At 40.3% G+C, this 13,527-nt stretch overlaps 1 protein-coding gene across 1 annotated transcript in view; it reads right to left on the minus strand.

The window, feature by feature from the left end:
* The window catches only part of LOC124142280 (indole-3-acetaldehyde oxidase-like), a 48,809-nt gene extending 35,282 nt beyond the window's left edge, over nucleotides 1–13,527 (minus strand). Inside the window, exons 1-4 of the mRNA XM_048392749.1 lie at nucleotides 13,116–13,527; nucleotides 5,636–5,688; nucleotides 1,623–1,792; nucleotides 603–763 (exon numbers count right to left, since the gene is read on the minus strand). Of these exons, the coding sequence (XP_048248706.1) occupies nucleotides 603–763; nucleotides 1,623–1,792; nucleotides 5,636–5,688; nucleotides 13,116–13,153 (422 nt within the window). The 5' untranslated portion in view covers nucleotides 13,154–13,527. The remainder of the gene's footprint in view (nucleotides 1–602; nucleotides 764–1,622; nucleotides 1,793–5,635; nucleotides 5,689–13,115) is intronic.

Below are 13,527 nucleotides of genomic sequence, written 5' to 3' on the forward strand. Positions count from 1 at the left end.
TTACCCATACATGTTCATGACCATCCCTGGAGTACAGTAGCCACACTTACCAATACATGTTCATGACCATCCCTGGAGTACAGTAGCCACACTTACCCATACATGTTCATGACCATCCCTGGAGTACAGTAGGCACACTTACCCATACATGTTCATGACCATCCCTGGAGTACAGTAGCCACACTTACTCATACATGTTCATGACCATCCCTGGAGTACAGTAGGCACACTTACCCATACATGTTCATGACCATCCCTGGAGTACAGTAGCCACACTTACCCATACATGTTCATGACCATCCCTGGAGTACAGTAGGCACACTTACCCATACATGTTCATGACCATCCCTGGAGTACAGTAGCCACACTTACCCATACATGTTCATGACCATCCCTGGAGTACAGTAGCCACACTTACCCATACATGTTCATGACCATCCCTGGAGTACAGTAGGCACACTTACCCATACATGTTCATGACCATCCCTGGAGTACAGTAGCCACACTTACCCATACATGTTCATGACCATCCCTGGAGTACAGTAGCCACACTTACCCATACATGTTCATGACCATCCCTGGAGTACAGGAGCCACACTTACCCATACATGTTCATGACCATCCCTGGAGTACAGTAGCCACACTGAGTGCCGTTGAACTCTGCGATTCTCTTTTGTATTGGGTGGAATCCATCCCTGGAGTTCCCGAGTCCCTCGGTCGTGGTGATGCTCCAGCCGTCCACACTGTACAGGGGGCACAGGCACTGGGGCAATAACCAACAAAGTAAGTAATTATATAAAACGCCAAAGCCAGATTATCAATAACTCGATTATCCAAAGAAACATTTTGTGTTGGGTGTAAAGTGAGTGAGTGAGTGAGTTGGGTTTAACGCCGCTTTTAACAGTATTCCAGTTATATCACGGCGTGTCAGCTTTATGTGGGAGGAAAGCTCGAAGTGATGCAGGTCTCAGACGTTTACCACTTCGGTGAAACCCACGAGCACGGGTATGGTGCTGACAAACCTAGAAACATAATCGGCGCGAACCGGGATTCGAACCCACAATCATAGGTTTCTGGCATGCCCAAGGGACGCAACTCTGCACAACGAATCGCGGCGCCTTAGACGACTGGTCCACCCGTGCCCCTGGGTGTAAAGGGTAAGGTGTAAAACCAACAGCCCCGGATGAATATGTCGTAAATAATGATATGGTCTTAGATAACATGGTTGTACTTGGAGGTTCCCGTTGTGGTATAAATGTTGCGTTTTGTATAATGATTAAATCTTGAGTTGACATTGATTGGTTGAATGTGGAGTTTGAAGGATTGATTGAATGTGGTTTGTCTTTGATTGGTTGAATGTGGAGGTTAATGGAATGGTTGATGTTTATGGACTGGTTAACAGGATGGCTTAAGCTTGAGCTTCAAGGGCTGGTTGAATGTTTGGAGGTTCGCAGAATGGCTTAGCTTGTGGTTAATAGACTGGTTGAATGTATTGAGTCCTGGATTTTGGAACTACAAATGGTCACCGTCCCGAAATGTATTTATTTGAACGGTTCCGAATTATACAGATAGCATCCTACTTCAACATAAATACGGTCCCAGGAATCGTTCCGTACACTTACGGAGTTGATAGAAAATGACGTGTCCTTCCCGGTGCTGGGGTCTGGTTTGGTGACGGTGACGGCACAGCAACCACACCCTCCCTCCTTACACATCACCTTGGTTCCCTTCAGACTCGCGCCCTCGCGGATGTAGTCGTTGAGGGACGTCGTCAGGTCATATTCGCCATTCACTATTTTCAAAAAAAGCCGAATATATCATTATATAGTCTATTTTCTCACTGTAGAGTTTCCATTGGCATTTGGAATTAGTAGTATACAAGATAGTTCGCATAGCTGCATATGTATGTAGATGAACCCTGCTTTCCCGGAAAACCGTCTTTCTGGGGCTTACTCATGACAAAGTCTAAATATTATAATACAAAGGTCATGACCCGAGCCCATGATTCATCAAACCAAACTGTATTATTTTAAGATACCTTAAGGAATACTCTTTAGACATTTCTTCACAAATAGTATCTAAGTCTTACAAATCAAGGAATACTATTATGAAGAGTGGAGTACCATGAACGAGAGAAAATGAACCTTTCACACAGACATACATACAAAAAGAAAACAGATTGAAAATTATCAGTTAGATTTATTCAATGTATTGAGGAATATCTATTATAGGAAAACGAATATGGTTAGAGCGACGGACTCACTGAGGGACTGGTTATCGGGTTTTCGAGTTAATTTTCTTGCATAAAACTCAATAACATTGTCATTCTATAAATAACGTCATAAAAGGCACTTATATGTATAAAATTTTCAGCGACAAAACCCTTTCCATATTCATAAGAAATCGCTGCTAGAAACAGAGTCCATTGTTCGACTCCGACAATATCATGAGCATGGGTTTATGAATCACTATCACTATAATAGCACATTGTGATGATGTTTATTTGATGATTGGTGGAGACTTGAATGCCAGAACTAGCACTGAATCGGATTTTGTAGAAGATGATATCCTTGAATATCTCGAGGGACATGATAACAGTGTATGGGGATTTCTGTTAGACAATTTCAGCTTTAAAAGATTTTCTGTGGATTTATCTTTGAATAATTTTGGTAAGAGCTTACTAGATTTATGCAGTATACTAAATATACATATTATGAATGGAAGGTGCGGGTCAGACGCCGGGGTGGGAGATTTTACTTTTATAGGAAACCAGGGTGCGAGTGTGGTGGATTATGTTATTGCCTCGTCCGAGTTGTTTGATATGTGCCATAGCTTTGACATACCGTCTCGAGCCGAGTCATCACACCTTCCTGTCACGACTAGTTTGTGTACGCTAGTATGTGACCCTATGCCACGCAATACACGTAACAATGCTTCTTTCAAATTAGTGTGGGTTGAAGAGAGTGAGTGAGTTTGATTTTACGCCGCTTTAAGCAATATTCCAGCAATATCACTGAGTGGGACACCAGAAATGGGCTTCACACATTGTACCCATGTCGGGAATCGAACCCGGGTCTTCGGCGTGACGAGCGAACGCTTTAACCACTAGGCTACCCGACCGCACCTGGGTTGAAGAGAAGGCTGAACAGTTTAGAATAAACCTTATTTCTGGGACTGCTCATGATTTACTGGAGAAGGCTGTAGATGTAGCATTTGTTAACGTTGAAGAAAGTATTGGGTATATTATTGAAGCTGTTATTATTGCTGCATCTGATATGGAGAAAATTAATAAGGGCTGTAAATATGACCAACAATGGTTTGATAGCGAATGCCAGCTACTTAAAAAGGAACGATGTAGACGTTTAAATAACTTTAGAAAGAATAAGGACAGATGATCACTAACAGACTATAATAGAGTAAGAAATCAGTACAACGATGTTTGTAAGTAAAAAAGGACAAAATATTTCGAACAAAAACAGAACCTGTTTGAATCAAGCATAGATAATTCTAAAACATTATGGTCATCGCTAAAACCCATTAAACCAAATAGATATTGCAAAAATGACATTGATATTCAAGCCCGGTTTGAGAATTTCTAGGAATTGTTTTCAGTTCCATTTGTTAAGACGATAACAATTTATTTGACATGGAATTCAACAAAGATAACATTGACAGTGTAACAGCTGATATTATTGAATGTCCAACATCTAAAGAGGAAAGATAATGAGGCATCTGGAAATGATAATGTGATAGCAGAGTTTTTTAAATATTCCTCAGATATTTTATTACCATATTTGGAACTTATCAAAGACATGGGCTAAGTAGCAATATTGGAAAGTTATTGTGCTCTCTGTATAAAAATGTGAAGGTGTGTGCCCGGAACAATGGCGCTATATCGGATAATTTTGTAAGTAGCATAGGTGTCTGACAAGGGTATATATTAAGTCCCTTCTTATTTTCCTTTTTCATAAATGAATAAGCATATCAAGTCCAAAATAATTGCACTGATGGAATACAACTACACCCCGAAACTATTAAATTATATCTTCTTCTTCGCTGACGATATAGTCATGTTCTCGAGCACAATACCTGGCTTGCAAACGCAAATACATGTATGAGAGAGTTATTGTGACGGGTCAAAACTTACTGTAAATATGGATAAAACCAAAGTTGTAGTTTTAAAAAATGGTGGTAACATATCTAGAAAAGAAAAATGGCTTTACGGAGTTGCTCCATTTTATAAATACTTAGGCGTGTGTTTAACAAGTAGATTAACTTGATCATGGAATGCACATAACATTTCATTGCAAGCCAAGAAAAGTTTTGTAGGCATATTAAAAAGTCTTAGAGTTCTGGACAATATTACATATGATGTTCATTTTAAAATATTCGATACTAAAATAAGCCCGATTATATTGTATGGATCAGAAATTGGGGGTCTAGAACATTTGGATGTTATTGAGAAAATACATTTATATGCATGTAAAAAGTTCTTGGGTGTAAAATCTAGCACAGAAAACGCAAGGGTATATGGTGAATACGGACGGTTTCCCATGTATATCAATAGTTATTTAAAGGTTATTACATACTGGGTAAAGCTATTAAATATGCCATCTTCAAGATACCCTAGAAAATGTTATAATATGATGCTTCTCTACGACAGCCATGGGAAACAAAATTGGGCATCAAAAGTTAAAAACATGTGATACGAACGTGGATATGGTTATATTTGGTTACAGCAACATGTAGATATGCCTAAGCATTTCTTCTCCCGTTTGATACAGACCTTAAAAGATATGTACATCCAAAAACGGCATGGTTCTTTGTACAGTTCTAGAAAAGCAAATTACTACACTACATTTAAGACTACTATTATACTAGAACCTTATCTATTAAGTGTAAATTTACATAATTTTAGAACAGCGCTTTCTCGATTTCTTTGTGGCTCACATGATCTATTTATTGAAACATGCAGATATGAAGGTATTGCAAGACAACACAGACTTTGTAGGATTTGTAAAACTGATTGTATTGAAGATGAATATCACTTTTTATGTGTATGTCCAGTGTATAAAGATTTAAGAGCAAAATATCTATTTCCACCGCAACCCAAACGGTAACAAATTTTGTAAATTAATGACTTGTGGTTGTCCAGAAACTATTAGAAATTATCAATGTTCATTTATCATGCTATGAAACTAAGAAAACGTATGAATTTGTAACACGCCCCAGACAATGTACTTTTGGCCTTTGGCCTCATAAGTACCATGAATAAAGCTTGATTGAATCACTATCAAATAGTGATGATATCAAGTGTTCGCGATAAGGTGAGCGTACCCTGCCTCACCGGCGGCACCCGTCACAAACACATGCAAAGGCAAGTCACTTGTTCACCTGAAAAAGAAACAGGGGAACATATGGTTCAAATCAAAATAGGGAATTGAATCGACATAATTTTTGTCAGTGTTGCGATAAATTTGGAAATGTCCTCCATAAAATGTTTGGAAAGCTTTCACTAAGGCCTTGAATGCTGTAACCTTGATCAAACCGCCACCTTACAACACATTGATCAAACCTCAGGTGGGTGACTATCAGGACGACGGTGCATAATGCTATTTGTGAGACGGAGGCCTACCTGTGTATGGTTTTCCATTGATGGAGAAGTTGACGGGGCTGATGTCCTCCGTTCTGGGGAAGATCAAATGAAGATATTGTACATGTATAGAAACTAGATGGATTTAGTACAAATTATTAATCATATGAATACAACAACAACAACAACAACAACAACAACAATAATAATAATAATAATATCAGTTTTTCAAGGTGAGGCTATCTGAACGACCACTGCATCGAGATTATGTCAGCAACCCTGCAGAATCCTTCATTTGGATGAAGTCGGCTGGCCTGAGAAGTGAAACAGAAGGCTTTCTGTTTGCAGTTCAGGACCAGCCACTTCCCACTCGAAACCGTCAATGTGTGATTTTGCATCAAGGTCTGGATGCATCTGTGCTATTTTCTTTTTCAAATACATTTCCGTTGTCATAACCATGATAGTATTTTAGGGACTTTTAAAAAATGATTAATCTATTATTGCTAACATTTTCTTCCAACCGGGCTAGCGCTATATGTTGTATTACACCTTCCGTATCGTTATTGTATGTTGTGCCTATTTGAAAACGCTGTAACGTAATTTGTTTTATTTTCTTTAGAAGTCCCGCTGTCAAAAGATAACATACATTCCACTGCATTAGGGTGGTGCGTAACCCAGTCTGAATGCTGGTATCTCGACAACACACTGACAGCGACTTATTAACTGCCCCGTTTACTTGTAAACGGTGAGGAATTCCCAAAAAGATGCAGTGAGGCATGTATGCGCACAGAAACACGTTTTAATCAAGAAGTAATGCTTTTGAGGTGAATGCAGATTATGAACATGGAATATGCCGAACAGGGTCACGGTGCGTAAGTATTCAGCTTATCGTGTAACCCGAGTCGTCATGAAGCCATGGATGTGACACAACACGGGCGGATCAAGCATTTTTAAAAAAGAGAGGTCCACAAGATGAAAGTCCTCTCTCAGTCAATTTACTGCCTACAACAAACTAAATTGCCCCCTCCCTTTTTTTTTGGGGGGGGGGGGGGGGGGGGGGGGGGGGGGGAGAGGCTGGACCCCCCCTCCCCCCCCTCTGGACCCGCCTATTGACAATTAACGCGAACTGCCCTTGGCCTACACGGAATGGTGGCATACTAAGTGAAGGTATAATGCTTATTATATAATATTAATAAGTTCTGAAAGTTCAATTATATCACGGGAAAGAATTACTAGTTAGTCATGTCAGAAAGCAATTTAATAACAAACTGTAACAAAAGATGGTTAAAGTGTTAAAAGTGAACCAACATGTATTTCTTATTTTAAGAACAATTATTGTGACTTGTATAACATCAACAGATGATGGCTTTCAATAAATGATTTTGCTTTCCCATTAAATGAATACACGCTCAGCAAGAGAACCCACACATAATGCCGGGACACTCGGCGTAATACTGCCAGCATACTCTTTCATTGAGTTTACACAGCGGTGTACACAGGAAGGAATTTGTCACAAATCAGGCCATTCACTGAGATGCTGCAAACATATCATGAAAGGACTGTGGTGAATAGAATAGGACGTGTCCTTAATGACACAGGTCGGGGATGCACGTAGTTAAGTGGTTAGTTCACAGAGGAGATGTATTTCGGAACGAAGTATCAATACTCAGACTGAGTATAATTGAATATGGGTTTAGGAAGCTTTTTAGCAATTTTCCAGCAATATCACGGTGGGAAACACCAGAAATGGGCGTCGTGTATTGCACCTAAGTTGGGAATCGAACCTGGGTCTTCGGTTCGTGCGAACGTTTTAACCACAAGCCTACCCCACTGCTCCTTTAATACTCGCAAGCTAGTGTGAGGACTGAATGCACTTGTGGCATGTACGTTACACAACAGCACTGGCATCAGTAAATGTGAATATGTGTCACATTATATGACTGGTTGATAAACGTGGCTTAATGAGGTGAGAAGCACGATCATGTCTGGGTTAATGTCGGCATATGACAACGTTTCGCAGTTCTGAGATTTGCATTTAAATGTATTTCAGTATACAGACAACTGTAAAGGGATACATCAGGGATCCTAGACACTCTGTTGACATGCCCCTAGCTGTAGACGAGTCGTCAGTGACATCATTATAGAGCACTCATTTTACTAATTTCCAGTGTTTCATTATTGTGAATGTGTTGCTCGTTTATGGTGTTCATCGTGATATGTTGGTATGTTTATTTATGTGTATACCTAAAACTGCAGTCGGACAACCGGACTGGCAAAGTTACCAAACCAGAATTTCTAAACAGACGAACAAAAGACGGATAAACATAAAACTAGCATCAGTGCGCGCCGTAGGGGGGGGGGGGGGGGGGGGGGCAGTTGACCCCCTAGATTTTGTTTTATAGAAAACAGTTTAATTTGAATCAAGTTGGGGACAAGTTGCCCCCCCCCCCCCCCCCCTGTCAAAAAAAAGTTAACTACGGCCTTGAGCATGAGTACAGAAACTTCATATCAACACACGCAGAAGTGACTAAATAATGAGTTTAATGTTGACAATGCTTAGGTAACTTAGGGAATACAATAATAGCCCGACTCACGGAACAGTTTCACCTTACAATGATAACATCAGGGGTTCGGGTTACTGGTATCATGATTCTACCGGCCTTCTACGTTTCACTACATATCAGAAACCCTCTTCAACAACACCTACCCAGTTTGTTTTGAGCGCGACAGAAAATACATGTATTCTATTTTTACTGGCTGTATCTTATCATCACTGATTCGAATTCCAGATATAGACCGATTGTGACCATTGGTCTGTCATCCCTATGTTCGTGGCAACCGTCAGCCACCTGGTTCGCTCTTTAGATTTCTTCCACATAATGTGGGCACAATGATATAATGTACTCAGCGTCCCAGTTCCGAGGATCGTGTTGTCAGGCGATACTGCTGTAATCTAGACTTGCTAAATATCATAGACTTGCATGGGCTGTATTGGATATATTTGTGTCAGGGTTCGTATGACAAACTACCCCCCACACAACGAATCTGTTGACCATGTTGACAAATAGAGGACTGACATCCATTTGTCTGTCAGAGTTGAGTGATCCTGTCAGGCATGGGTCAGATCAGCTGGGGATTGCGTGAGTACAGCACACGTGCTCTCTCTCCAATAGCCTTGGGGGCTCCGCAGGGGTTGTGTATTTATATATGGTACTTGATGTCGAATCGTTGACAACACTGGTACTTAATGTCTAATCGTTCCCAACACTGGTACTTAATGAAAAATCGTTCCCAACACTGGTACTTAATGTCGAATCGTTCCCAACACTGGTACTTAATGTCGAATCGTTCCCAACACTGGTACTTAATGTCAAATCGTTCCCAACACTGGTACTTAATGTCGAATCGTTCCAAACACTGGTTCTTAATGTCGAATCGTTCCTAACATTTGTACTTAATTTCAAATCGTTCCTAACACTGGTATTTGATGTCGAATCGTTCCCAACACTGGTACTTAATGTCGAATCGTTCCCAACACCTGTACTTAATATCAAATCGTTTCCAACACTGGTACTTAATATCGAATCGTTCCCAACACTGGTACTTAATGTCGAATCGTTCCCAACACTGGTACTTTATATCAAATCGTTTTCAACACTGGTACTTAATATCAAATCGTTTCCAACACTGGTATTTAATGTCGAATCGTTCCCAACACTGGTACTTAATGTCGAATCGTTCCCAACACTGGTACTTAATGTCGAATCGTTCCCAACACTGGTACTTAATGTCGAATCGTTCCCAACACTGGTACTTAATGTCGAATCGTTCCCAACACTGGTACTTAATGTCGAATCGTTCCTAACATTTGTACTTAATTTCAAATCGTTCCTAACACTGGTATTTGATGTCAAATCGTTCCCAACACTGGTACTTAATGTCGAATCGTTCCAAACACTGGTATTTGATGTCAAATCGTTCCAAACACTGGTACTTAATGTCGAATCGTTCCCGACACTGGTATTTGATGTCAAATCGTTCCCAACACTGGTACTTAATGTCAAATCGTTCCCAACACTGGTACTTAATGTCAAATCGTTCCCAACAAATGTACTTAATGTCGAATCGTTCCCAACACTGGTTCTTAATGTCGAATCGTTCCCAACACTGGTACTTAATGTCGAATCGTTTCCAACACTGGTACCTAATGTCAAATCGTTCCCAACACTGGTACTTAATGTCGAATCGTTTCCAACACTGATACTTAATATCAAATAGTCCCCAACACTGGTTCTTAATGTCGAATCGTTCCCAACACTGGTACTTAATGTCGAATCGTTTCCAACACTGGTTCCTAATGTCAAATCGTTCCAACACTGGTACTTAATGTCGAATCGTTTCCAACACTGATACTTAATATCAAATCGTTCCCAACACTGGTACTTAATATCAAATCGTTCCCAACAATGGTACTTGATATCAAATCGTTCCTAACACTGGTACTTAATGTCAAATCGTTTCCAACACTGGTACTTAATGTCGAATCGTTCCCAACACTGTTACTTAATGTCAAATCGTTCCCAACACTGGTACTTGATCTCGAATCGTTTCCAACACTGGTACTTAATATCGAATCGTTCCAAACACTGGTACATAATGTCGAATCGTTCCCAACACTGGTACTTAATATCAAATCGTTCCCAACACTGGTTCTTAATATCAAATCGTTCCCAACACTGGTACTTGATATCAAATCGTTCCTAACACTGGTACTTAATGTCAAATCGTTTCCAACACTGGTACTTAATGTCGAATCGTTCCCAACACTGTTACTTAATGTCAAATCGTTCCCAACACTGGTATTTGATCTCGAATCGTTCCCAACACTGGTATTTAATATCGAATCGTTCCCAACACTGGTACATAATGTCAAATCGTTCCAAACACTGGTACTTAAAATCAAATCGTTTCAAACACTGGTACTTAATATGAAATCGTTCCTTACACTGGTACTTAATGTCGAATCGTTCCCGACACTGGTACTTAATGTTGAATCGTTTCCAACACTGGTACTTAATGTCGAATCGTTCCCAACACTGGTACTTAATGTCGAATCGTTCCTAACACTGGTACTTAATGTCAAATCGTTCCTAACACTGGTACTTAATGTCGAATCGTTCCCAACACTGGTACTTGATGTCGAATCGTTCCCAACACTGGTATTTGATGTCGAATCGTTCCCAACACTGGTACTTAATGTCAAATCGTTTCCAACACTGGTATTTGATGTCGAATCGTTCCCAACACTGGTACTTAATGTCGAATCGTTTCCAACACTGGTACTTAATGTCCATCGTTCCTAACACTGGTACTTAATATCAAATCGTTTCCAACACTGGTACTTAATATCAAATCGCTCCTAACACTGGTACTTAATGTCAAATCGCTCCTAACACTGGTACTTAATGTCAAATCGTTCCTGACACTGGTACTATATGCACAGAATGCTATAGATGTCACCCGCCATGATATTGCTGCCAATGCAACCCAGCTGTTACGTGCAACATCATGACACGCTCCAGGAATCTGTAACATGACACGTGAAGTCACTGCTGAAATCCATCACAAATAGAAAATTCGTATCAGCATCTTATAGGAGTTATGTTATAATTTTGAAAAATGTTGACTGAAAATTAATTTTCGAAATCACATCGGCATTATTTTCAATGTTAGCTACACCAGATAGTGATATGGATTGATTCGATCCATACCTTCACACGTGAATTATTCATTTCTTATCATGAGTAAAGTCAATTAAAATAAGAAAATATGACTCATTTTATTCATCGGCATATTGCCTTGACATAACTGTATGCGTAGGAACTCCCACCCTATTAGTGAATAGCCAGGTGTTCACAGTTCACGGGCATGTACATGCGTACTGTCTGCCATACAAAACATCAGCATCAGAGGGAGCATTATAAATCCGATATGTACATGATTACTAAAGAAAATGTGGAAATAAGAATACGATTGGGGTGAACACTATATTTGTGGAAAATGAAATATTAATTTATCAATTGATTAAATATAAGGCTTTAGTTTCAGTGCTCGACAAATGCCTCCATTATCAAGGAAGGAAAATGTTGATAACGCATACAAACACATACGCACGCACACACGCACGCACACACACATACACACACACACGCACGCACACGCACATATACACACAAACACACACATGTACACACACGTACACACATACACACACACACATACACACACGCACATATACACACAAACACACACATGTACACACACGTACACACATACATACACACACACATACACACATGCACGCACACGCACATATACACACACGCACATACACACACACATGTACACACACGTACACACATACATACACACACAAGCACACATACACAATACACATACACATATCCACGCACACACACACATCCACGCACACAAACACACACATGCACACACACATACACGTACACGTACACACACACACACGCGCACTTATACACACAAACACGCTATATCCATATCACACGCGCGTTTACACCTGTTTGAGAAAGGAGGCTTGCATATTGTGATCATAACTATAACGTACAAGTGTATTTAAATGTAATCATCTTCGAAAAACTAGTGTTTGGTACTCTTAATTCTTATTGAAAACACCTCACAACATGACTTAGTAATAGTGTTGTTATACGTTGATCATATTTGGATCTGTGCATGATATCATATGCGGTCCCTAAGAATTATTAGTATCGGGCAATTAAATAACCTGCGTAACGAGATATAATTATGTCTTCCATTTTCAACGTGGTCACTACCCGTCTATTCTCTGTCCGCCACACTTTCATAAACTGCTACGTCATGTGGGTAAGGCCGGTGACGAGCCAATGGAAAAAAGCCTTACCTTGAGCTTTGGACTCGCTTCCCGTCACTCAGTCTACAGGCATGACTTGCATATTCTCCATGTTTATGCACATAGAATTAACATGCACAATTCCTTGTCATGCAGAAATGTGTGTTCCCCGGAGTTCATGAATACATTGTTGAACAAAAATATATCCAACATGTTTATTTCATTTACACTAGGCAACGAACTGCGTTACATAAATACAGTCACTTAAACGACACTGCAAGCCACAGTTAGGTATGGCTGAGGTATGTCAAACGGGACTTAATAATCCGTGCCTCCACATAGAAGGAAACGGCTTATAAATGTCGCTTCGGCAATTATCGAATATCTCCTGCCGCTGTCAGTTTCTGGTATATCACATTGTAGTATGTAACTAACATATACCAAATATATCTATGAATGGCTTGTCAAGCGAAATCGTTATACCTGACACATATAGTAACATAAAAACACCACCCATAACGATCGATAATCCTTCCTATCCTGCACAGACTTTACTAACGGCTAATGGGCAGGTGGATTCACGATACACCCCTAATAAGTAAAAAAACATATTTTTACCTTCTCTTCGTTATTTTCAAACCCCCAACGGCAGGCATTTTGCAAATAGTCAGTCAACAAAGCGGTTCAATGCCGGCGTTGTGTTACTGCCTGCTACGGGCGGTGTACGAAGTCCTCGTCCCAGTTCAGTCTATAACTGGGTGGATGTTTACATTCCACTACCGGCCGACGCAGACCCTCCTAGCAATGGGATTTCCGTCGAGTCACCCCCTCCGAGGGTGATCAGCTGTCGAGAAGGTTCGCCGAAAGATACTTCAGCAGTGACACTGCAATTTGTGCTCAACTATCGACTCAGTTTTACCGATGTATTAGTCAATAACCTAATACAAGCGTAGATTGCATAAGGCCGCCACGTTCACTGACTATTCAATATTCGACACTGCAAGTGAAAGCAGCCTTGACTGTTGACACA

This window comes from Haliotis rufescens, unplaced genomic scaffold (assembly GCF_023055435.1).
Source record: "Haliotis rufescens isolate VD_foot unplaced genomic scaffold, xgHalRufe1.0.p SCAF_11, whole genome shotgun sequence".
In the NCBI taxonomy this organism is placed as follows: Eukaryota; Metazoa; Mollusca; class Gastropoda; order Lepetellida; family Haliotidae; genus Haliotis; species Haliotis rufescens.